This window comes from Ascaphus truei, chromosome 2 (assembly GCF_040206685.1).
Source record: "Ascaphus truei isolate aAscTru1 chromosome 2, aAscTru1.hap1, whole genome shotgun sequence".
Taxonomy (NCBI): Eukaryota; Metazoa; Chordata; class Amphibia; order Anura; family Ascaphidae; genus Ascaphus; species Ascaphus truei.
This window is the reverse complement of record NC_134484.1, coordinates 102,395,959-102,420,835: the sequence shown is the minus strand read 5'-3', so window position 1 is coordinate 102,420,835 and position 24,877 is coordinate 102,395,959. Positions and strand designations below refer to the sequence as shown.

The following is a 24,877-nucleotide window of genomic DNA, read 5'->3' as shown; positions in this document are numbered from 1 at the left end:
TGCATGTTGGCATGCTTTAAATCTACTGAATTGGCATGAAATACACAGAATAAAAACATCCATTTTAATATTGTATAAATTAAATAACTACGTTTTTTAGCATGCGTTAAAATAAAAGCACTTTAAGATGCTTTCACGCTTTATTATAATTGACATGGTTAAAAAGGCTTTTAAACTGCTACCAAAATATCTCCACTGCTATATATTGGATATTATTCACATTTCTGGGTTTTGTTGTTATATTGTCTGAACATCCACTTAGATAAAAATGTATCATGAGTGAGACAGCTATGTGAAGCTAAAACCTGCATGTTTGATATCAAGACGCATAAAGTTGAAACTCCAAACAGCACCAATTATAAACTTTTTAATGGGTCACATCAAATGTCTGCTTAAAAAAAAAAAGGTTTTAAGTGACAACTATAATTATATTTAAATAATATTTCAGTACTTGCTTAGACATCACAATGTGTGACTTGAAAGAATGCGTCTTAATTTGGGTCATGTTGTCCTTCAATTTGTTCTTTTTGTATACTGCTCACGTCCTGCCCACCTTGCTCTTAATTCTTCTAACCTTTGGGATGGCCCTTTTCTGACTAACTCTGGGGACATGATACCTGCGCCCGTGTGGAGGCGTGCACGGCCGTGAAGTCACCCGCTTGAAGCAGGTGCGTGTTTTGACCATGTTACATGCGCCGTCTGTGGTCGTGTCTAGGGGCGTGCCAGTGACGTCACGGAGCTGGTTCGCCCTCATTGGGTGAGCCGCTCACGTGACCGGCCTGTCGCGCCAAGAATTCTGTTTGATCTGATTTTTTGCGCAACGCACGCCGCATGGACGCGAACACTGCCTTGAAGCATTTTGTTCGCTCAGGCCGCACGGTCTGCGGTACCATGGCCCCAGCCTAAGGATATTGAGCAGGCAGTGCTGCTGTCTAACTTTTCACAGGCAGGTGCCCTTGTTTGTCCATCTCTTTTTTTTTTTTTTTTTTCTGCGTGGTCCTCTAAAAACGGCATTTATATTACTGTATGTGGTTCTGACCCAATGAGACCGTTTTTATATTGTATAGGCATTAAATCAAGACGTATACCTATAATTTATCATCCTATATTTTATGCTTTGTAAGAAAAATGACACCCTGCAACAATATTATAGTGCAGGATCAATGCAACGAAATGTATGAACTGCACAGACAGACACAGCAACAGGGTAAGGTGGTTTACATGTTAAGCGGTTTTTATTTTTGTACCAAATAAACAGTTGAAGATAAAGAACACAAACATGAATTGCAAAGAATATATTTAAATTTAGTTTAAATTGTATAGTAGATTTTCCATACAGACATATTTAACTTTGAAGTACGTATATGTGGTGATTTCTCATTAATATCTGGGCGCTCTGAAGTTTAAACGTCCAGTAGAAATGCTAATAACGCTTGGTACATTTTTTTTTTGGAACCTTCACTGTTCTCTTCTGATATTTACTTTAAGTGTACATAACGTTTAGCAAAAGGTGGTGTGTAGTGTCACGGGAGACCAGGACTAATACCAGGGATCAATATCGCCAGACAAACACAAGAGTTTATAAAATTAGTTTATTGGAAAACAGTAATCCACAACAATACATATACACAGACCACATACCCAACTGTGGAATACTGGGGTAACCTATAGTCGTAGGCGCAGGGACCTCCCAAGAGATTTTCCCTGATCTTCCTCCTGCAATGTCTTCTCAACTTGACTCCAGGCCTGCCACCAGCACAGAGTGGACGCTGCAGCTTCCCTTAATTACAGCAGATTTCTGCAACTCTTCTGGCTCCGAGCTGAATTTAATTGCTAGGGGTCTCCCTCCCCACCTGTATATACCCTTAACCCACTATGTTGCAACATTCAGGGCCAGGTGCTGGCTACACCCAGCCCCTGATTGTAATGTTGACCAAAGAGCAACATGAAAACTGTTAGGCCGCGCTTATAGTGACGGCGACGCAACATCGTCCGAAAACAAATGCATTGCCGCCACCATGTGCGCTTTTAGTAAGCGCTGACGGAGCAATGTCGCTGTCGCGAAAACTGGTAGCCAGCAAAATTAGATTTTTCAAGGGCTTTCGCCTCGTGACAGCCCTCGAACCAATCATATGTTGGGAAACCCGCGCCGCCGCCCGCCCGGCGAAATATAATTTTCGCCTGTGTCGCCATCGACAGCACTATAGGTGCGGCCTTACAGCGAAAGGTCACAGACAACTTTTGCAACATTTCCCCTGCAACCAAAATCAACCCCTGGTCCCGAAGGTGCTGGAACCAGGCTAAGACATAATACTTAGCTATACATACACTGACTATACAACTGTATTATTGATAGGTAGGGGTAATGTAGGGCTTGACTTTTATTAAACGCAGTCATATTTACGTCTACAATCACGTGTGACATAAGCTTTTGAAATATTGTGGTTGAACCGAGGAAAAACGTGCAATATACTGTACTAACTTAAGTAAATCAACATTATACAGTGTTTCAGTTTACTTTTTATATATTTATAGTTAAGACTGCTGTGCTGAATTTTAATACCCTGCATTAAAGCACAATACTGAATTTATTATTTATTTTCCAGCTTGTACCCTATCCTGTGGAAATAAATGGCAATCAACATGGTGGCACCGTGGCATCTTTTGCTGATGTCGGATGGATTGCTAAAGAAGAGGGGGAAGTATTTGCAAGGCAGAGGTAAGTGTCTATTTTCAGTTTTTTTCAATACCATCATATTTGAGAGATTTTTTTAGCAGAGAAGTCCAGTGTACACCAAGTTCATTGATATATTTCACGTTTTATTTTTACCTAACCAGTGCCAATGTTTGCATCGGACATCCCTTTTTGATGGCAGACAAGCAGTACTTTTTCTATATTGTATCACTCAATGAACAGAACGGCAAAGTTCTGCCGGTGCCAACGACATTCAGTGCTAATGTGTGTGCCAGACAGTCTCTGCCCAGCATACAGCTGCATAGAGAGTATAGTAAATCCTCTGTAATTAGGGTTGCCAGGTGTCCGGTTTTGAACCGGACAGCCTGGTATAAAATGTCCGGTATTACCTCTCTCTGAATTGTAGGATGGCTGCGGGGAGCAGCGGGTGGTCAGAGCAGTTGCCGCCGGCCCTGGCTCTCCCTCCGCTGCAGGCTTCTCCCTCACTATCTAAAGATTCCATATCGTGGTATCGTGTACGCCGGCGTTAGAGGGAGGCCCGGCATGCGTCGGCATCAGACACCACGGCGTGAGACAGGGAGAAGCCTGCAGCGGGGGAGAGCCGGGGCCGGCAGCACCTGCTCTTACCGTCTTAACCCCTCCCACCCCACCCCTCGCAGCCACTGTCTCTCACCCCTCGCAGCCACTGTCTCTCACCCCTCGCAGCCACTGTCTCTCACCCCTCGCAGCCACTGTCTCTCACCCCTCGCAGCCACTGTCTCTCACCCCTCGCAGCCACTGTCTCTCACCCCTCGCAGCCACTGTCTCTCACCCCTCGCAGCCACTGTCTCTCACCCCTCGCAGCCACTGTTCACCCCCTCGCAGCCACTGTTCACCCCCTCGCAGCCACTGTTCACCCCCTCGCAGCCACTGTGCACCCCCTCGCAGCCACTGTGCACCCCCTCGCAGCCACTGTGCACCCCCTCGCAGCCACTGTGCACCCCCTCGCAGCCACTGTGCACCCCCTCGCAGCCACTGTGCACCCCCTCGCAGCCACTGTGCACCCCCTTGCAGCCACTGTGCACCCCCTTGCAGCCACTGTGCACCCCCTCGCAGCCACTGTTCCCCCCCTCGCAGCCACTGTTCCCCCCCCCTCGCAGCCACTGTTCCCCCCCCTCGCAGCCACTGTTCCCCCCCCTCGCAGCCACTGTTCCCCCCCCTCGCAGCCACTGTTCCCCCCTCGCAGCCACTGTTCCCCCCTCGCAGCCACTGTTCCCCCCTCGCAGCCACTGTTCCCCCCTCGCAGCCACTGTTCCCCCCTCGCAGCCACTGTTCCCCCCTCGCAGCCACTGTTCCCCCCTCGCAGCCACTGTTCCCCCCTCGCAGCCACTGTTCCCCCCTCGCAGCCACTGTTCCCCCCTCGCAGCCACTGTTCCCCCCTCGCAGCCACTGTTCCCCCCTCGCAGCCACTGTTCCCCCCCTCGCATCCACTGTTCCCCCCCTCGCAGCCACTGTTCCCCCCCTCGCAGCCACTGTTCCCCCCCTCGCAGCCACTGTTCCCCCCCTCGCAGCCACTGTTCCCCCCCTCGCAGCCACTGTTCCCCCCCTCGCAGCCACTGTTCCCCCCTCGCAGCCACTGTTCCCCCCTCGCAGCCACTGTTCCCCCCTCGCAGCCACTGTTCCCCCCTCGCAGCCACTGTTCCCCCCTCGCAGCCACTGTTCCCCCCTCGCAGCCACTGTTCCCCCCTCGCAGCCACTGTTCCCCCCTCGCAGCCACTGTTCCCCCCTCGCAGCCACTGTTCCCCCCTCGCAGCCACTGTTCCCCCCTCGCAGCCACTGTTCCCCCCTCGCAGCCACTGTTCCCCCCTCGCAGCCACTGTTCCCCCCTCGCAGCCACTGTTCCCCCCTCGCAGCCACTGTTCCCCCTCGCAGCCACTGTTCCCCCCTCGCAGCCACTGTTCCCCCCTCGCAGCCACTGTTCCCCCCTCGCAGCCACTGTTCCCCCCTCGCAGCCACTGTTCCCCCCTCGCAGCCACTGTTCCCCCCTCGCAGCCACTGTTCCCCCCTCGCAGCCACTGTTCCCCCCTCGCAGCCACTGTTCCCCCCTCGCAGCCACTGTTCCCCCCTCGCAGCCACTGTTCCCCCCTCGCAGCCACTGTTCCCCCCTCGCAGCCACTGTTCCCCCCTCGCAGCCACTGTTCCCCCCTCGCAGCCACTGTTCCCCCCTCGCAGCCACTGTTCCCCCCTCGCAGCCACTGTTCCCCCCTCGCAGCCACTGTTCCCCCCTCGCAGCCACTGTTCCCCCCTCGCAGCCACTGTTCCCCCCTCGCAGCCACTGTTCCCCCCACCCCCCTCGCAGCCACTGTTCCCCCCACCCCCCTCGCAGCCACTGTTCCCCCCACCCCCCTCGCAGCCACTGTTCCCCTCACCCCCCTCGCAGCCACTGTTCCCCCCACCCCCCTCGCAGCCACTGTTCCCCCCACCCCCCTCGCAGCCACCGTTCCCCCCACCCCCCTCGCAGCCACCGCTCCCCCCACCCCCCTCGCAGCCACCGTTCCCCCCACCCCCCTCGCAGCCACCGTTCCCCCCACCCCCCTCGCAGCCACCGCTCCCCCCACCCCCTCGCAGCCACCGCTCCCCCCACCCCCTCGCAGCCACCGCTCCCCCCACCCCCTCGCAGCCACCGTTCCCCCCCACCCCCTCGCAGCCACCGTTCCCCCCACCCCCTCGCAGCCACTGTTCCCCCCAACCCCCTCGCAGCCACCGTTCTCCCCAACCCCCTCGCAGCCACCGTTCCCCCCACCCCCCTCGCAGCCACTGTTCCCCCCCACCCCCCTCGCAGCCACTGTTCCCCCCACCCCCCTCGCAGCCACTGTTCCCCCCACCCCCCTCGCAGCCACTGTTCCCCCCACCCCCCTCGCAGCCACTGTTCCCCCCACCCCCCTCGCAGCCACTGTTCCCCCCACCCCCCTCGCAGCCACTGTTCCCCCCCACCCCCCTCGCAGCCACTGTTCCCCCCACCCCCCTCGCAGCCACTGTTCCCCCCACCCCCCTCGCAGCCACTGTTCCCCCCACCCCCCTCGCAGCCACTGTTCCCCCCACCCCCCTCGCAGCCACTGTTCCCCCCACCCCCCTCGCAGCCACTGTTCCCCCCCTCGCAGCCACTGTTCCCCCCCCTCGCAGCCCCTCTCCCCCCCCTCGCGGCCACTCTCCTCCCCCCCTCGCGGCCACTCTCCTCCCCCCTCGCGGCCACTCTCCTTCCCCCTCGCGGCCACTCTCCTCCCCCCCTCGCGGCCACTCTCCTCCCCCCCTCGCAGCCACTCTCCCCCCCCCTCGCAGCCACTGTTCCCCCCACCCCCTCGCAGCCACTGTTCCCCCCACCCCCTCGCAGCCACTGTTGGCATGCGTCGGCATCAGACACCACGGCGTGAAATAGGGAGAAGCCTGCAGCGGCGGAGAGCCGGGGCCGGCAGCACCTGCTCTTACCGTCTTAACCCCCCCCCCACCCCTCCCCTAGCAGCCACTGTCTCTCACCCCTCGCAGCCACTGTCTCTCACCCCTCGCAGCCACTGTCTCTCACCCCTCGCAGCCACTGTTCCCCCCCCTCGCAGCCACTGTTCCCCCCCCTCGCAGCCACTGTTCCCCCCCCTCGCAGCCACTGTTCCCCCCCCCTCGCAGCCACTGTTCCCCCCCCTCGCAGCCACTGTTCCCCCCCTCGCAGCCACTGTTCCCCCCCCTCGCAGCCACTGTTCCCCCCCCTCGCAGCCACTGTTCCCCCCCCTCGCAGCCACTGTTCCCCCCCTCGCAGCCACTGTTCCCCCTCTCGCAGCCACTGTTCCCCCCCTCGCAGCCACTGTTCCCCCCCTCGCAGCCACTGTTCCCCCCCCTCGCAGCCACTGTTCCCCCCCCTCGCAGCCACTGTTCCCCCCCTCGCAGCCACTGTTCCCCCCCCTCGCAGCCACTGTTCCCCCCTCGCAGCCACTGTTCCCCCCTCGCAGCCACTGTTCCCCCCTCGCAGCCACTGTTCCCCCCTCGCAGCCACTGTTCCCCCCTCGCAGCCACTGTTCCCCCCTCGCAGCCACTGTTCCCCCCTCGCAGCCACTGTTCCCCCCTCGCAGCCACTGTTCCCCCCTCGCAGCCACTGTTCCCCCCTCGCAGCCACTGTTCCCCCCTCGCAGCCACTGTTCCCCCCTCGCAGCCACTGTTCCCCCCTCGCAGCCACTGTTCCCCCCTCGCAGCCACTGTTCCCCCCTCGCAGCCACTGTTCCCCCCTCGCAGCCACTGTTCCCCCCTCGCAGCCACTGTTCCCCCCTCGCAGCCACTGTTCCCCCCTCGCAGCCACTGTTCCCCCCTCGCAGCCACTGTTCCCCCCTCGCAGCCACTGTTCCCCCCTCGCAGCCACTGTTCCCCCCTCGCAGCCACTGTTCCCCCCTCGCAGCCACTGTTCCCCCCTCGCAGCCACTGTTCCCCCCTCGCAGCCACTGTTCCCCCCTCGCAGCCACTGTTCCCCCCTCGCAGCCACTGTTCCCCCCTCGCAGCCACTGTTCCCCCCACCCCCCTCGCAGCCACTGTTCCCCCCACCCCCTCGCAGCCACCGTTCCCCCCCACCCCCTCGCAGCCACCGTTCCCCCCACCCCCTCGCAGCCACCGTTCCCCCCCACCCCCCTCGCAGCCATTGTTCCCCCCCCACCCCCCTCGCAGCCATTGTTCCCCCCCCCACCCCCCCGCAGCCACTGTTCCCCCCCACCCCCTCGCAGCCACTGTTCCCCCCCACCCCCCTCGCAGCCACTGTTCCCCCCCACCCCCCTCGCAGCCACTGTTTCCCCCACCCCCCTCGCAGCCACTGTTTCCCCCCACCCCCCTCGCAGCCACTGTTTCCCCCCACCCCCCTCGCAGCCACTGTTTCCCCCCACCCCCCTCGCAGCCACTGTTTCCCCCCACCCCCCTCGCAGCCACTGTTTCCCCCCACCCCCCTCGCAGCCACTGTTTCCCCCACCCCCCTCGCAGCCACTGGTCCCCAACCCCGACTGTGCTGCTGCTGTTTAACGGAGCTCCGTTTTTGCCCCCCAGCTCCCTTTTTGCCCCCCAGCTCCCTTTTTGCCCCCCAGCTCCCATTTTGCCCCCCAGCTCCCATTTTGCCCCCCAGCTCCCTTTTTGCCCCCGCTCCCTTTTTGCCCCCACCCTAGCTCTTTTTGCCCCCCCACCCTAGCTCTCTTTTTGCCCCCCACCCTAGCTCTCTTTTTGCCCCCCCCACCCTAGCTCTCTTTTTGCCCCCCACCCTAGCTCTCTTTTTGCCCCCCCACCCTAGCTCTCTTTTTGCCCCCCACCCTAGCTCTCTTTTTGCCCCCCACCCTAGCTCTCTTTTTGCCCCCCACCCTAGCTCTCTTTTTGCCCCCCCCAGCTCTTTTTGCCCCCCCAGCCTCCCTTTTTGCCCCCACGCCTCCCTTTTTACCCCCCCCCCCGCCTCCCTTTTTGCCCACCAGCTCTCTTTTTGCCCACCAGCTCTCTTTTTGCCCCCCAGCTCTCTTTTTGCCCCCCAGCTCTCTTTTTGCCCCCCAGCTCTCTTTTTGCCCCCCAGCTCTCTTTTTGCCCCCCCCAGCTCTCTTTTTGCCCCCCCCAGCTCTCTTTTTGCCCCCCAGCTCTCTTTTTGCCCCCCAGCTCTCTTTTTGCCCCCCAGCTCTCTTTTTGCCCCAGCTCTCTTTTTGCCCCAGCTCTCTTTTTGCCCCCCATCCTAGCTCTCTTTTTGCCCCCCCCCCCAGCTCTTTTTGCCCCCCCCAGCTCTTTTTGCTCCCCCCCAGCTCTTTTTGCCCCCCCCCCCAGCTCCCTTTTTGCCCCCCCAGCTCCCTTTTTGCCCCCCCCAGCTCCCTTTTTGCCCCCCCCCAGCTCCCTTTTTGCCCCCCCCAGCTCCCTTTTTGCCCCCCCAGCTCCCTTTTTGCCCCCCAGCTCCCTTTTTGCCCCCCCACCTCCCTTTTTGCCCCCCATCTCCCTTTATGCCCCCCCAGCTCCCTTTATGCCCCCACCCCGCCTCCCTTTATGACCTCCACCCCGCCTCCCTTTATGCCCTACCCCACCTCCCTTTTTGCCCCCCCCACACACACTGTGACACACACACTGTGACACACACACTGTGACACACACACTGTGACACACACACACTGTGACACACACACACTGTGACACACACACACTGTGACACACACACACACACACACTGTGACACACACACACACACACACTGTGACACACACACACACACACACTGTGACACACACACACACACACACACACACTGTGACACACACACACACACACACTGTGACACACACACACACACACACACTGTGACACACACACACACACACTGTGACACACACACACACACACACACACACACTGTGACACACACACCCCTCTCCCCCCTCTCTCTCCTCCCTCCCCCCGCCCTCTCCTCCCCCGCCCTCTCCCCCCCCGCCCTCTCCCCCCCCCCCCGCCCTCCTCCCCCCACCCTCTCCCCCCCCTCTCCCCCCCCCCACCCTCTGCCCCCCGCCCCTGCCTTCTCTCCCCCCCCCCCGCCCCCACACACCTCACATTTTTACATCACTTATGTCAGCAAAATATACATTGTACTGTGGTGTGTTTACAATAATCCATTTTTAAACATCGTATTACATTTTCTTCCATCTTTCTTTTCAACATCATTATACAACCTTTCCACCAAATAGTCAACCTATTGTTCCCCTATTTATAACTAATACTACCTATTACGGATTTACATCCCGGGCAACGCCGTGTATAACAGCTAGTTTTATACCAAATGTAAGGACGTACCTTTTTGTCTAAGGATCTTGCAAACTGATGATATAGCATAAGTGTTTTGGTTCACATGACCCTCACTCCATTAAGAAGCAGCTGTGTGATCCAAAATATTTGTTTCTTTTCATTCTTCATGCTAATATCCTCAGGTATATTGCACCGAGTTATCTTTGGAATTAAGTTTTCCTTTCCAGACATGTCTTGTTTGTGTGACAAATGTAATGCAAGACAAAGATGCCACACTAATAATCTCCAAAAGCATTCGGCGTTAGAATTTTTGACCTTTTAAAATATATGCATTCAAATATGGTCAAAAAGAAATATAAACTTCCACTTGTTGGAATCAAAATGCTATAATTAGAAAAAAAAGACATCCACAAGATAATTGCACAAACCACAATATATGGTTGGTGTAAGGGTCCACCCAACGTCCTGACATAAACAGCAAATGGACACCAGACCACCAGTTCATTACATTGTAATGGTGCCGATTGGGACACTAGCTTACGGAAACTCCCATTGAATTGAGTGCCAATTGGGAGTTTCCGTGTGATATTGCACTAGTTGGCATTATCACAGTTTAATGAATAACCCCCCCCCTCCCCAACAGTTTAAAAATCCAAAGATATTTTATACTGGATGCATAGCTATAGTAAAATGTGCCCATCATTATAAAAAATGGGAATCATTTCACGTGTACAAGAAGTGCTAGTTTCTGGGCAACCCTGGCTGTTCCGCGGCTTCTAACACTGTTAATTTATCAGTGATGGGAAAAGCCACTGACCGCAAGTAGTTGGCAATGAGAGAGCGGGAAGTACCACATTTACCTTGTGTGAGGAGCGGGCTAGAAGAAGGGGTGAGTCTCGGAAAGGTTTTTTTTCCCTTTAGGGAATATTGAGGATGTAGTAACCCTGGATTTCTTGACATACTCTTTGCATATGCTCTCTTAGCAATTCCTAAATGCATGATTAACTACTGGATCATTATTTACTTCACCTTTCTGAATAGAATTAGGTTATTGCGCTATACCTGTGGAGTACTATACTGTACATAGATATTGTGTGTGTTTATTCAACAGAGTGTGTAACTGGTTTTATACACATCTGTTTTAATAAGATCAAACATAAGAAAATTGTTTTGTGTTTCTGTATGTTCTGAGTCCTGGGAACCATACTATTTTTCCTATTATATTTATCAATTTTAATATATATTTTTTCTTCCCTGGCAAACATTTAGTTGACAAAAGGCACATTTTTGCAGGTCGGAAATTCAGTCAAACCAAACGCGAACACCAGTGATTGCGGAGGAGCCCCCTTATTTTGACAAACCGCTCTTCAGACCGGCATCTTTACCTGTACTAGTAAAGGAAAAGCCAGAGGTCAAACCACAGACTGGAGCCAATGAAGATGCTTTGCAGAAGATCAATGTACTGGAAAATGAACTTGCCAGCCTAAGAGCCCAGATAGCAAAAATTGTTACTTTCCAAGAACAGCAACATTTGACAACAGGTGCTTTAAATTACTTATTTGAAAGTATTTGCAGAATGCAAATAAATACTATTTTTTATTTGTTTTGTGATATTGTTTATTAAAATCCTCCAGATGCCTCATATGGGGGTCGTAAGTAATTATTTTAGTTACATTTCCAAACACAATAGTAAATGTTAGAAGTGGCTAATTTTACTTTCGCTTATATAAATCTATAGTTGTGCATTATTTTTAATTTTTATTTTTTTAGACGATATGCAATAAGGATAAGTTGAAAGCTTATCATGTCTGATCATGTTTGCAACATCACAGTTTTTGTCTTCGAACAAAATTAAAACTAATAGCTATATAAGTACCTAATTAATTGGAAAACAATGCACAATTAGCTGTTTCAGTATCTTTATTATTGCATGTGAAGAAGTGTCAAATCAATACGGGCAGTATGATTTCTAAATACTTTGAGATGAAGTAATATAACTGCATCTAAACTTATCACTACATTGAAAGTTACCTTGGAAGCATTGATTTATATTGTATTGCTGTCTACTTTTTTTTGTTTTTAGTGATTTTTAAATATATACATTTTTACCCGGAACATGTCTTTCTAGGTTCAATCCCTTCCTCCCATCCTGTGGCTGATCTTGTTTCTCTTCCCCCTCCGCCTCCACCTCCCCTCCCGCCACCACCTTCGGGGCTTCATCGGAGTATATCCGCCATTGATCTTATTAAAGAGAGGAAAGGAAAGAAAATCAACTCCGGAATGCCCATCACTGACAGCACTCCAAAGAAGCCTGAAATACCAAACATGTTAGATATCCTCAAAGGCATGAACAGTGTGAAATTACGAGCAGTGAAAAGGTAACCCTCTTCTCACGGGCAACATTACAAGACTAGTATTTTGGGATTAAAAAACTTTAAAAAGACCTGTCACCACTTTACCCACAGCTCTCATCCTCCTTGTGTCGGTTAATTGTCGATATTTTGTGTTTTAACGCTTTAATATTCATTTTTTTTCTACTACATTGTTGACTAGTTTTTTTGGGGGTGAGGGCTCTAGTATTATAAATTGTCTCCTTCAGTCTCTCCTAAAATAATTTTATATTGGTCATCTCCCGGCTTAATTTCTTCATTTGTATTAAGACCGTATGTATACTTTGCCCTTATTTAGTCTCTCTTAATCCCTGTATGGCTTCACTTGCATTCTTTTTAAGCTAGGGGTATTGGAAACCTTTCTTGGTGTATGCCAAGGTAAATAGCCATACAGATCATGATCTCCAGCACTTTGCGCTGGAACAGACTAAAATGTATAATTATGCAGTGCTGTCGCTTTAGCGCCCCAGGAGGTGCTAAAAATGGATAAATGTAGGCTTACAATTTTAAAGTCTGAACACTTGGTGCATACTATTTAGCTCCTGTGCCACATATTGATTCTCTAAATTATTCACAGCTGTATTTTTAAAATACACCAAAAACATAGAGCTTGATAAATATCAGTGGTTATCATCTTATTTACATTATTCATTTCTCATAGATCACCAGAGCAAAGCTTTAAACCAAGCGACCCAATGGACCCAGCAACACTAATTGCAGAAGCTTTAAAAAAGAAGTTTGCTTACAGATTCCGAAGTGACAGTTTTGGTGAAACAGAGAAACATATTCCGAAATTAGAACTCAAAACCACATCAGAAGTGCCACTAGTAAGTGTACAACTTGTAAATATTAGGGCATACAGTATGAATCCGCTTTCATAAAGATGTAGTTCGTAGGGTACTTTTTAAATTTTTCCGACTGGTGTTTGGTATTTTCACATTCACATTGCCGAAATAATCTGATATACAGACAAGAAGTTATATTCCTCCTTGCGTTTATATTTTTACAATCTTAAAATAATTGTGTATATTTAATGCAAACCATCTGTTTTTGTAATTTCCTGTCAAAATTATCATAATTATGTATATTAAATAGTCTTTAAGCATTCAATTGGATTTGTAGGTTGTACTCAATTTTATCATGTCACTCATTATAACAAACGGTTTGCTCCAAAATAACTTAAATTTATCTTCAAATGTAACAGTTTCTGATACAATGTTTGTTTTTATAATGGTCTTGAAATATGTATGTTCTGTTTTTTTCAGTTTGGACCTCATATGCTAAAATCTACGGGGAAGATGAAGAGCCTGATTGAAAACACAAATTCCTGAAAAACAAAATGTAAAATGAGTTCTCTATGTACAGAATTTTTAGATCAGGGAATTTACAATTCGAAACTAGTGCTGAGCAATACCTACCGTCTTTTGGTATTGCTCTATGTGGAGTTACCATATTGTTTTCAAAACTAAGTATTTAGAGCTGACACTTATGTATTACCATATAACTGGTTTAATACATGGGTGCATTGAATAAGTACAGGTCAAATGAAAACACAAATGGGGTAAAATGACTTCTACTGGGGGCAGTATTGGTGGTATCTTCTTTCTTGTTGTGCCAGTCATTGAGTTCAGTGGGAGACTCTAGGCGAGGAACATATACAATGCTGCAGCTTGGGTAGTGTAAGTGTAGATTTTAATTTAACATTGAATCTGGTGTTTAAATGTTTTAAACCGAAAAATATTATGCTGTATGTTGTAGGTAGTAAAGACTTTTATTAGGGCAAAGCAATGTTTTGGCCAACAGCCTTTTCAGGCTGCGTCAAATAAAATTTTCAGCAATATGTATGCTCCCGCATTTTTTTTTTTTTTTTTTTTTTAAATATAATTTAACCACACAAGTAACAAGCAAAAACTGTAAGTGGCTGAAGGCGTGACGGCTTAAAAAAATTAAATAAATTAAGTCAACTAAGTGTAATGATGATCAGTTTAAAGGAATTTATAGAAAAATAAATTAATTGCATGGAAATCTAACCTGTATAATCTTTGATAGAACTTCCCCAAGTGATAATTTATCTCCCTGTGCCTCAGGCACCAAAAACATAGATGTACGTATGTCTTTATTTATATAGCGCCATTAATGTACATAGCACTTCACAGTAGTAATACACTTGACAATCATAAATAAGAAATAACTACAAATAACACATCATGGGAATAAGTGCTTCAGACGTAAAAGTAACATTGTGGAAGAGGAGTCCCTGCTCCGAAGAGCTTACAATCTAATTGGTGGGGAGAACGTAAAAAGACAGTAGGAGGACATTCTGGTAAGTGCGTCTGCAGGGGGCCAAGCTTTGTGTCTTGTATAGTATTGACCACAGTGCTACTCATATGCTTCTTTAAGCAAGTGTGTCTTAAGGTGGATAGCGAGGGTGCTAGTCGGGTATTGAGGGGAAGGGCATGCCAGAGGGGTGGGGCAGTCGGTGAGAAAGATTGTAAGCTCTACGAGGCAGGGACTGTGTCTGCAAAATGTCTCTAAAGCGCGACGTAAAACTAGCAGCGCTATACAAGAACTATTACTATTACTATTATTATTATTATTATTATTATTATTCTTCAATCTGAACTTCTATGCTTTCCAAAATCAACTGTTCTGTTAAACCTGTGACTTCATTTAATGGGTTGCTAGTTACACAAGACTTCTATAGATTCACAGAATGGAAATGTTACATCATTTATGTATACAATAACCTGAACGTTCTTCTAAATGACCAATCAAGTTGCTCAAAGTCCTATTGAATTCCTGAAGTGTTATTTTATTATATTTTATTACTTTTGGCATCTTGGTTATTTCAAAACATAGTATAGGCCTTAGAGAACTACTGCATCTATCTTCTTTTTGGTGTTCTTTGATATGTTAGCTGGGGTTCACTAAGCTTCGATGTAGCGTTGCATCCCGATCCGCCAATAATTGCCATTTTAGTGGCCATTAATGCTGGAACGGGGTGTGGTACCCCCACATGGACTCTTAGTGAATCTCCCCCCCTTCGACTCAAACATTTTTGATGTACTGTTCAATAATGCCATTTGACCAATTACCCCATCAAATACTTTGCTCCTCTGAACAGATCTGCAAGCTAGGACTACAGAGCAATCTTCCATTTCCTTTGGCTCATTTTCAAAGCACCTTGTTTCTATTAACCAAATTCTAGAGCTGCACTTTTGTGATGGGAAATGGTAGTTTATTTAAAAAAAAAAAAAAACGCTTTTATTTTCTAGTGTGAAAACTGTTGCTTTTGAGAACAATTTAAATGTTATTTATATTTTACAAACTGTTCTGGCTCCTTTTAAAATATAAACAGATGTGCTGTTTGTACAATAAGTCCTTAGGTCATTATAAAAACGTAGACTTTTTTTTTTTTACAAATCTGAAAAGCCATGAGGAGATCCTCGCAGGAGGGGTGAATGGAGCAAATCTGAAAAGGTAGCAGCAACCAATGGCAATAAACACGGCTGTCAGTAATCCACATTTTCATTTAGTTTTTCTATTTCATCATGCATTGTTTTTAGTAAGTATATACTTTTTGCTTACTTGCCATCTTATCTCATGACTTAAATAACGCAGAAGTGATAGTAAAGTTGTGAAGTACTTCTGCTGCAATAGATCAGAGCATCTGGAGTCCCACATTTATTTAATTGTCAGCCAAAGTGACAGTGTTGAACAAATCACGTTTTCTTGGTGGTGCTGGTTGGATAATTATGGAGGTCTTTTTTTGTAGGTTTAAAGTAATAAACGAATAAAACTTAATGTGGATGGCTAATGAAAGTGTTTAGGTATCAGAGGGAGTAATGATTTATTGGATGTCTAAGGGAAATTGAGTGGCTACTGAGTATCTGGTGGGTATGTATTGGCACTGAGTTGAAAGTTAGCCTTCACGTTTCATACTATGTGGTATGTTTCTAATTATTTGGGTATTGTTGCATCTGATGGTCTTGGTTAAGGTAGTACATGCATATTCCACTGTCAACTTCTATCCACTCAATCACTTGCACAAATTAATTTTTAGATAACGTATAGTTTTATTTTTAAAAATAAAGAGAGAAATGTAAGATTATAATTTACCTATAAAGGTAATTCTGAATACACAATTATACTTGAAATCAGTTTTCTGGAAAGACTGTTCCCAACTAAACTCACCAGAAAGTTGGTTATTTTCTTGAACTTTAATGCACGATGGCAATTACGAAGACTTGTATGACACAGAGCATAGCACTTTCCAATTTGTTTTGCATATAAATGTAGTATTACAGTTAAAGTAATACATTTTTAGGTTTTCTGATTTATAAGTTACGCAATTAACATTGTATTTACATTGTAGTATTAATTTTCTTTCTACTTATTTACAACTGTAGGTCAGTTCACACACTTTTTTTTTTTTTTTTAATTAAATACTGGATAACTCAATTGGTATATTATGGAAGGAGTAAAATGTTACAACCAATATACATAGGTGTTTGTGAAATACCTATTTTTTTGCACATTACAAAATGAAGAATGTTTTTAATTTCTATTGTACAAAATTTGAAAACCACATGTTTTTTGATATTGTATAATAGTCAAGTTTATTATGTTGGCAAATTATTAACATAACTGTTGAAATAAGCAATAGGACATTGAATTATCAAAAATGATAAATGCATCTGCTTGGTGAAAATGTTCTGTAAAAGCTTAAGAGAATTAGCAACTTAAAGCATCTCAAACTATCCCAGGCAAATGTTGTGTACTTAGCCAAAAAAAGTTTTTGGGAATTCAAATAATCGTTATGGGTGCTAATTTTAATATGCGCTGAAGTGGCTGAAATGTTCAACAGCCAAGGTACAGCCACATCGATTTCATGTAGTAGCTTGTGACATCTTCAACAGCTTTAAGCAGCAGTCCCACTCACCCACCTCCCAAGCCACAAAATAACCTTACATGTCCCCCCTCCCCCCTCCCTGAGGCTAATCGGGTCCATGGACTTTAAACATGGCCTCCTGGGTCACAAAGAGAAAGCCGCAATGTCCTCTGCTGCTGCAGCTTTCTACTGACTGCAGGAGCAAGCTCGAGCCAGAGCCATTTGGTTCCAAGGTGGCACATTACCAGCGGGTTTGGCGCCCACTTTATCTGTTGCAAAGTTGCTTTAACACTAAAGGTGGTTTATTTATTATACTGCAATTGTGGTACTATCGCACACCTTCTCATTGACTTTGTGCAGTTGTCATCTAATCCGCACTATTGCAGTTTTATAATTGCTCATAAGGACCTTGTACAATATATTTGTTCCAGAGAAGATTAGTCACTAACAGAAATGAGCCATAATCCACAGGATTTGGGGATCTGGACAAAAGTAATCTTAATTTAAGTGTTAATTTTTATTAGCGTGATGCCATTGAAGTCTGCGAGCCAGCATGTTCGAATCTGTGGTAAGACTTTCAGAATCAGTAATTAATAATATAATAATAGCATATTCTTGTATAGCGCTGCTAGTTGTACGCAGCACTTTACAGAGACATTTTGCAGACACAGTCCCTGCCCCGTGGAGCTTACAATCTATGTTTTTGGTGCCTGAGGCACAGGGAGATAAAGTGACTTGCCCAAGGTCACAAGGAGCTGACACCGGGAATTGAACTCTGTGCCAATCAGTGTCTTTACTCACTGAGCCACTCCCTCTAATTGACAGGTCTGTATTTATTTGAATGGAGTGATTTTCTTCTCCAGCATGGGGAAGTGCTTTCACAAAAAATGTAATGAGGGCCTCCATCTTCTGACATTTCTTATGGTTAAGTGTTCCTGTCTAGACAAATTTATATGAAATGAATTGAACTCCATTCTATTTAGTTTAGTTAAATCTTCCTGATCATTAAGATTGGAATCCCAGCTACATTCTTTGCAATACATAAGGTTTTCCCTACATAAATGAGCATTTTGCAGATGTATTTTTTGCAGCAGCGCTGTAAATAGTATAACAAGTGTTCGCTAAATGTTGATATAACCTTTAAACTGCTTTAACATACAAAAGTATTTAGAACATTTTAAGGCCTTTAGTATTTTTCAACTATACAAATTGGACAGCTGCAGATTGCTCTGCAATAATTGATCTTGTTTGACTGACATTAACTTCCAAATAAGTAAGATGACTGTTTCGGTTATAATCCTTTAATCCACTGTAGCCCCATGTTTTACACTTAACTATTCCCATGAGACATTTAGACACCATGAACACTAAAAATAGGATGTTTTACATTTTGAAATATACATATTTGAGAACTTTGCCATCAGATACACTAATGTAAGTAAAGGGCTCATTTTCATTTATAATTGAACTACATTTTCTGTTGGCATCCAGTTTAATGGAAATGTGTGTATATAACAACATATTTGAAATATGTTGGCATTACAAAAAAGGAAACAGTTATTTTTTGTATATTTGTTAATTAGAACTTGTATAAAAAGCATTGAATCGGCGATTGTTATTTTAATGTAAATGGCAAGATTATGCTTTGATTGTACACATTGAAATCTGCTATGGTACTTCTACTTTTCCTGTTATTTGTTCTTTATGTATTAAAACAACTAAGTGCCAGTCCTTTATATATTTAAAAAATAAATGGTTAAATATTGTTTCATTTTATTAATTACTGAAATGAAATCTTTCCATGCTCTTCCAAGATATTGGTATTAAAGTTTTGATTCTAAATATCAATTCTCTGGAAAAATTGTACATTTGGTGCTGTTGCTCATCCACTTTTACTAGAAACACATTGAACAGTTTTCTTCAACACATTTAGACCCCTAATATAGAGCTACTGTGCCGGATGTATTTTAATAGTCTGGCTGGATTTGGGCCTGACCATATGCATAGTGCATCCTTTTTTGGGATAAGGTGGGGGCACAGAACACGTTTTGAAGAGCAGGCCGAGGTCTATGATCTGAGGAAAATAGGGTACAGTATGCCCACTCTGCAAACGTGTAGTATTCTACAAGGGTGAGTACCAAAACCATGGCTTACTGGCACAGCTGCTGGAATCTCCGTGCAACTTTTCACCTAAAGTAGAACTAGGCACTGCTGTGATAGATGGCAATCTCCAGTGGAGGTGTGGGGGCTCCTACTGCTATTGCCTTCTCAGTATTCCATCTGCAGCTTTATTATGTTTCTTTGACTTATCACCCAGTCCAGTTCTTCTATTCCCTTTCACTGCAGGTTGCTGCCAGCTATGGACCACATATCAAACATACGCTCCCCTCTGTGTTTGTCAGATAATGAATCCAGTCACAAGCTGTGATCTACAGGTGTTCCCTGATCTCTTGGTTTGCCGGTGTAGGGTGTAAAATTGCCATAAGTCAGCTATGCACAGCCACAGTCCTGCGAGCTGAAATCGGGGCACAACTGCACACGTTCCCAGTGTTCTTTGCAAACAGTTCTATAACCCAAAAACAAGTCTCCAATGCATTTGTTTACCATGGAATATTTACATTTTAACTAAAACTTGGTCAGATTTGTTTATTATCTATATTTACCCAATTAGACATGCCACTATCTTACATTCACTGTTATTCTAGGAGGGCCTGTCCCTTTCAGTGCCAGTACTCACATATATGGTTCTGTTATCTACTAAAGACCTTCCCGATCTTATTGTCACCATACTCTTTGCTTTGTCACACACATTCTCACGAGTTAACAGTTTACAGGTCACTCAAGTCCAACTGCTCCCCCCCAGATTCTTAACCACACATCCCCTCATCTTCAGATGTGAGCAGAACAGTTGTGAACCTCAAACAGATTACCAAAAACAAAATTCTTTCATGACCCAGGTGGCTACTAAAACTATTCAACAGAATATTTGTGGGCTTCTAGTAGCAAACTACCTTGCTTGAAGGTTGTTGCACCAATATATTGAACCAATTGCATTAGAAAATTTCATAAATGTTGCCTATGAGTTAAAACCGTGCTCCCCAAGCAATAAGGTATCATATTCTGCAAGCTCGAAAAAGAACAAATCTACTGCGGCTGGGATAGACAAAGCATTACACACCACAGGTGTCTTGCCCAACAATTGAACAAGCTGTATCATTTGTAGATGGGTTGTTGTAGTATTTCATAAGAGTAAAGTGCCAGTGCCATGAAATACATTTAGCCATGGTCTTTGCTATGTAGACAGTGGCAGTTAAGTGGAAAAGCAATAACAATGTGATTCAAAAAAATCCTGGTCTGTGTATGCACAGCAGGAGCTTTTAAGTCAAAACAGAGCTCAACGTACTGTACCAAGTCATTCATTTCAGGTTCACCCATGGACCGTTCATCAGTTGACCTGAAACGCTGTACACTTTCACCAATACATTGTATGTTGTATGATTTAAGTGGAGCTCTACTAAAGGTATTTATTTTTAAATCAAATCACTGAAGGGATGTAATTATTCTAATATACATGGTAACCTAAGAGTGTGGCCAACACATGCATAATGTATTTGACACCATAGTTACTTTGATATGCTTCAGATATTTTTTGTATTGACTGATATGCTATATTCAGCAGCAACAGAAGCACCACTTTTCAATTAATCATTTAATGTGTCAATGTTTCAGTCCTTTGTCTTAATCATCTGTTCCTTAGCAGGTATTAAAATTAGGTAAATACAACCTCAGATGAACAATAACACATGACATATTACACTGTCATGATTTATTTAACAAAAATAAAGCCTAAATGGAGAAGCCATGTGTGAAAAACTAAGTACACCCTTACTGCTTCCATAGGAATTAAGATGCTAAGTTGCAGACAGGTGCTGCTAATCAAATGCCCTTGATTAATTGATCATCAGCAAGTGTGATCACCTCTATAAAAGCCAAAGTTTTAGCAGTTTGCTGGTCTGGAGCATTCAGGTGTGTGTTAACACAATGCCAAGGAGGAAAGACATCAGCAATGATCTTAGAAAAGCAATTGTTGCTGCCCATCAATCTGGGAAGGGTGATCAGGCCATTTCCAAACAATTTAAAGTCCATCATTCTACAGTGAGAAAAATTATTCAAAAGTGGAAAACATTCAAGACAGTTGCCAATCTTCCCAGGAGTGGACATCCCAGCAAATTCACCCCAAGGTCAGACCGTGCAATGCTCGGAGAAATTGCAAAAAAAAACAAGAGTTACATCTCAGACTCTACAGGCCTCAGTTAGCATGTTAAATGTTAAAGCTCATGACAGTACAATTAGAAAAAGACTGAACAAGTATGGTTTGTTTGGAAGGGTTGCCAGGAGAAAGCCTCTCTCTAAAAAGAACATGGCAGCATTGCTTAGGTTTGCAAAGTTGCATCTGAACAAACCACAAGACTTCTGGAACAATGTCCTTTGTACAGACGAGACCAAAGTGGAGATGTTTGTCCATAATGCACAGCACCACGTTTGGCAAAAACCAAACACAGCATATCAGCACAAACATCTCATACCAACGGTCAAGCACGGTGGTGGAGGCGTGATTTGGGCTTGTTTTGCAGCCACAGGACCTGGGAACCTTGCAGTCATTGAGTCGACCATGAACTTCTCTGTATACCAAAGTATTCTAGAGTCAAATGGGAGGCCATCTGTCAGACAGCTAAAGCTTGGCTGAAATTGGGTCATGCAACAGGCAAATGATCCCAAGCAAATCTACAACAGAATGGCTGAAAAGGAAAAGAATCAAGGTGTTGCAATGGCCCAGTCAAAGTCCAGACCTCAACCTGATTGAAATGCTGTGGTGGGACCTTAAGAGATCTGTGCATAAACAAATGCCCACAAACCTCAATGAACTGAAGCAACGTTGTAAAGAAGAGTGGGCCAAAATTGCTCCACAACGATGTGAGAGACTGATAGTCATACAGAAAACGATTACTTCAAGTTATTGCTGCTAAAGGTGGTTCTACAAGCTATTGAAGCATAAGGTATACTTCGTTTTTCACACATGGCTTCCCCATTCTGGCTTTATTTTTGTTAAATAAATCATGACATGGTGTAATATGTCATGTGTTGTTGTTCATCTGAGGATGTATTTACCTAATTTTAAGACCTGCTAAGGAACAGAGGATTGTTATGTCCCGATATGTAAAACCATAGAATTCAAAGAGGGTGTACTTTCTTTTTCACACAACTGTACATGTTCCATTTGGGATGATAGTGGATAAGACAAGGACAATTTTAAAATTTAAATTTGATACTTCACCTGTGTACTCAAAATGACACTCCAAGCATCTTGCAATCACCATTACATTATATTGCATCCTGAGATGTAAAATTATTACACACTGCTGGTTTATGATACCTGAAGCTCCTGTCTCATTACTTCTTTCCTGAAAGCTAAAATTAGTGGTTAAATGTTTTGATTATAGACCTTGGTTTTTATAAACTATTTGTCAGTAGTAATGTATGGATATAAAAGTAGGGTATTACATGGCTAGCCCCACTTCCATAGTGCCTTTGTGGTCAATAGGCAGGCAAGAGTAGCATTATCCTCTAATTCACGTGGTACTCCTTTTTGTTATAGCAGGAGGGTTTCATCTAGAGCCCCAGCTCCACTTCGCAAGATAAGAGTTTCTGTAAAGCATTGCAATAGAGAAAGCTGTTGGGTTTCCAAGGTAGTTAAGAGTGAGGAAAGAACAGTGCAGACCTCAAACACCCGGATATGATGATCCAAAACTGTTAGCCAAACCTGTAACTTTCTATTGAAAATACAAATTCAGAGCTTTCACCAATGCCATTCAATGTGCATAAGTGTACAGCGGTCCAACATTGGTACCCTGATGTAAGGCCAAACATATAAATACAAATGTCAGGGATAGGGAAAAGGATGGTCACAGAGTTGCTTTTAAAACGCACTTTGACATTTTCCAGTTCTTATTTTGTTGTTCTGTACACCTTAACCTGATTTCTAATCCGTATAAAAGGAGAGCTCTGCTTTTTCTCTCTCCTGGTAATAAGGGTCCTGCAACGACAGGTGTTGTCCCCATAACTCTCTATATGGCCACAGTGACCAGTGAGAAAAAGATTGTAGTAAACATCAGGCGTAAAACTGAGCTCAGATAGCCTACTACACTTGTTGCTTCTGCACGTCTCTCGGCCTGCTGGGTGATGTGTGCTCATCTCCAACAGACTGAAGGACGCGACTTGGAGGCGGGACTTACGTCATCCATTCAATTTAAGAAAAAGTGTGTGTAATGTAATTGGCTGCCGTTTGAAATTGCAACTTCAGTTGTCTCCAAGTGCAGCTGCGTCAACGCTGTACTTCGCCGCCAGGAGTCGTTTCTTGTTTGACAACTCCCATTGTCAAACCTACAAGGGTGCGGAACGTGCGTGCGCACGTCGCGTAGCAGCCTGTCTGAGCGGGGCCTAAGAAAAGCTACCTGGAGTTGGAAAAATGCAGCTTCTCTGGGGAAGGAAAGTCATGGCAGTAATTTAAAAAAAAAACGCAGCCAAAGTAAAAAATAAAAAAAAATTATTTTCTCTTGCAGTGAAAATTAGTCAGTTATACTTCAGTGGTATTAATATAGTATTGTAATAGTATTCGTATTGGTATATTATATATATATATATATATATGTATATATATCTATCCCTTGATAAAGTCTACTGAGACGAAATGCGTAGGGCTATGGTAGTCCTGTTGTTGAATTTTATTGACCTACTCCTGCTGCAAGCCTTTATTAACCTTTTGCGGGCCAATTAAATTTTCATTAAGTGCGCCAGTAGGTCTAATTTAAATTTTGGAAAAAAAAAACACAAACAGCTTCTTTTTTTTTTTTCCACGCAAACTCACAGCACACACTCACTACTCACAGCACACACTCACTACTCACAGCACACACTCACTACTCACAGCACACACTCACTACTCACAGCACACACTCACTGCACACACACACTACTCACTGCACACACAGATCTGTGCAGGGCTGGGGGGGGGTGGGCGGATCAGCGCAGGGCTCGGGGGGGGGTGCCGATTCGGCGCAGGGCTGGAGGGGTGGTCGGATCGGCGCAGGGCTGGGGGGGGTGGTTGGGTGGATTGGCGCAGATCTGGAGGGGTGGGCGGATCGGCGCAGGGCTGGGGGGTGGTCGGATCGGCATAGGGCTGGGGGGTTGGTCGGATCGGCTCAGGCCTTTGGGGTGGGCGGATCGGCGCAAGCCTTTGGAGGTGGGCGGACTGGCGCAGGCCATTGGGGGTGGGCAGATCAGAGCAGGGCTTTATGGGTGGGCGGATCGGCGCAAGCCTTTGGAGGTGGGCGGACTGGCGCAAGCCATTGGGGGTGGGCAGCTCAGAGCAGTGCTTTATGGGTGGGCGGATCGGCGCAGGGGTCGGTGCAGGGGGGGAGCATCAGTGCGGTGCAAGGGGAAAGCGGGGGATGTGCTGACGGCGCCTCACTCCACATCTACCCCTCCCTCCTCCCGATCCGATATTGGAGCGTAAGTACAAAACTATTTTGTCGGATAATATCTGCCACGCCAATTACACTGACGGGGATACGTTTGGACACCCACATGACGATCCGGTGATATCGCACCAACCATGGCGAGATTTGGAGGAGGGAGTTTAGTCTGAAGCACAAGCGTCGGAGAGATGACGTCTTCCAAAGAGCGCGCTGCAGACTCTGGCGTCACTGTTTCCAGTTCAGTGGTTAAAGAGTAGGATTTTATCCTGAAATGCCCATTTTTACCTGCTACATTGTAAGTAGGATTTGTATCGGCCTTGTATGATACTAAAAATACATACTTCACCATATTTAGCTATTGCTTTCATTTTTCAGGTCCCATCCAGTCCCGGATATCTCTTACTGAACCTTCATTGTTGCATATCTCTGCAAGTGTTTCTATACATTTGTCTACATCGGTTTTTTTTTCTCCCTCTCCCCCCTTTAACAAAAATAAAGCCAAAATGGAGAAGCCATGTGTGAAAAACTAAGTACACCTTATGATTCAATAGCTTGTAGAACCACGGTTAGCAGCAATAACTTGAATTAATCATTTTCTGTATGACTT

At 46.1% G+C, this 24,877-nt stretch overlaps 1 protein-coding gene across 1 annotated transcript in view; it reads left to right on the top strand.

Moving 5' to 3' along the window:
- The window catches only part of MTFR1 (mitochondrial fission regulator 1), a 50,171-nt gene extending 36,458 nt beyond the window's left edge, over nt 1-13,713 (top strand). Inside the window, exons 6-10 of the mRNA XM_075584022.1 lie at nt 2,607-2,719; nt 10,748-10,995; nt 11,583-11,832; nt 12,506-12,671; nt 13,110-13,713. Of these exons, the coding sequence (XP_075440137.1) occupies nt 2,607-2,719; nt 10,748-10,995; nt 11,583-11,832; nt 12,506-12,671; nt 13,110-13,175 (843 nt within the window). The 3' untranslated portion in view covers nt 13,176-13,713. The remainder of the gene's footprint in view (nt 1-2,606; nt 2,720-10,747; nt 10,996-11,582; nt 11,833-12,505; nt 12,672-13,109) is intronic.
- The last annotated feature ends 11,164 nt before the right edge of the window (nt 13,714-24,877 follow it).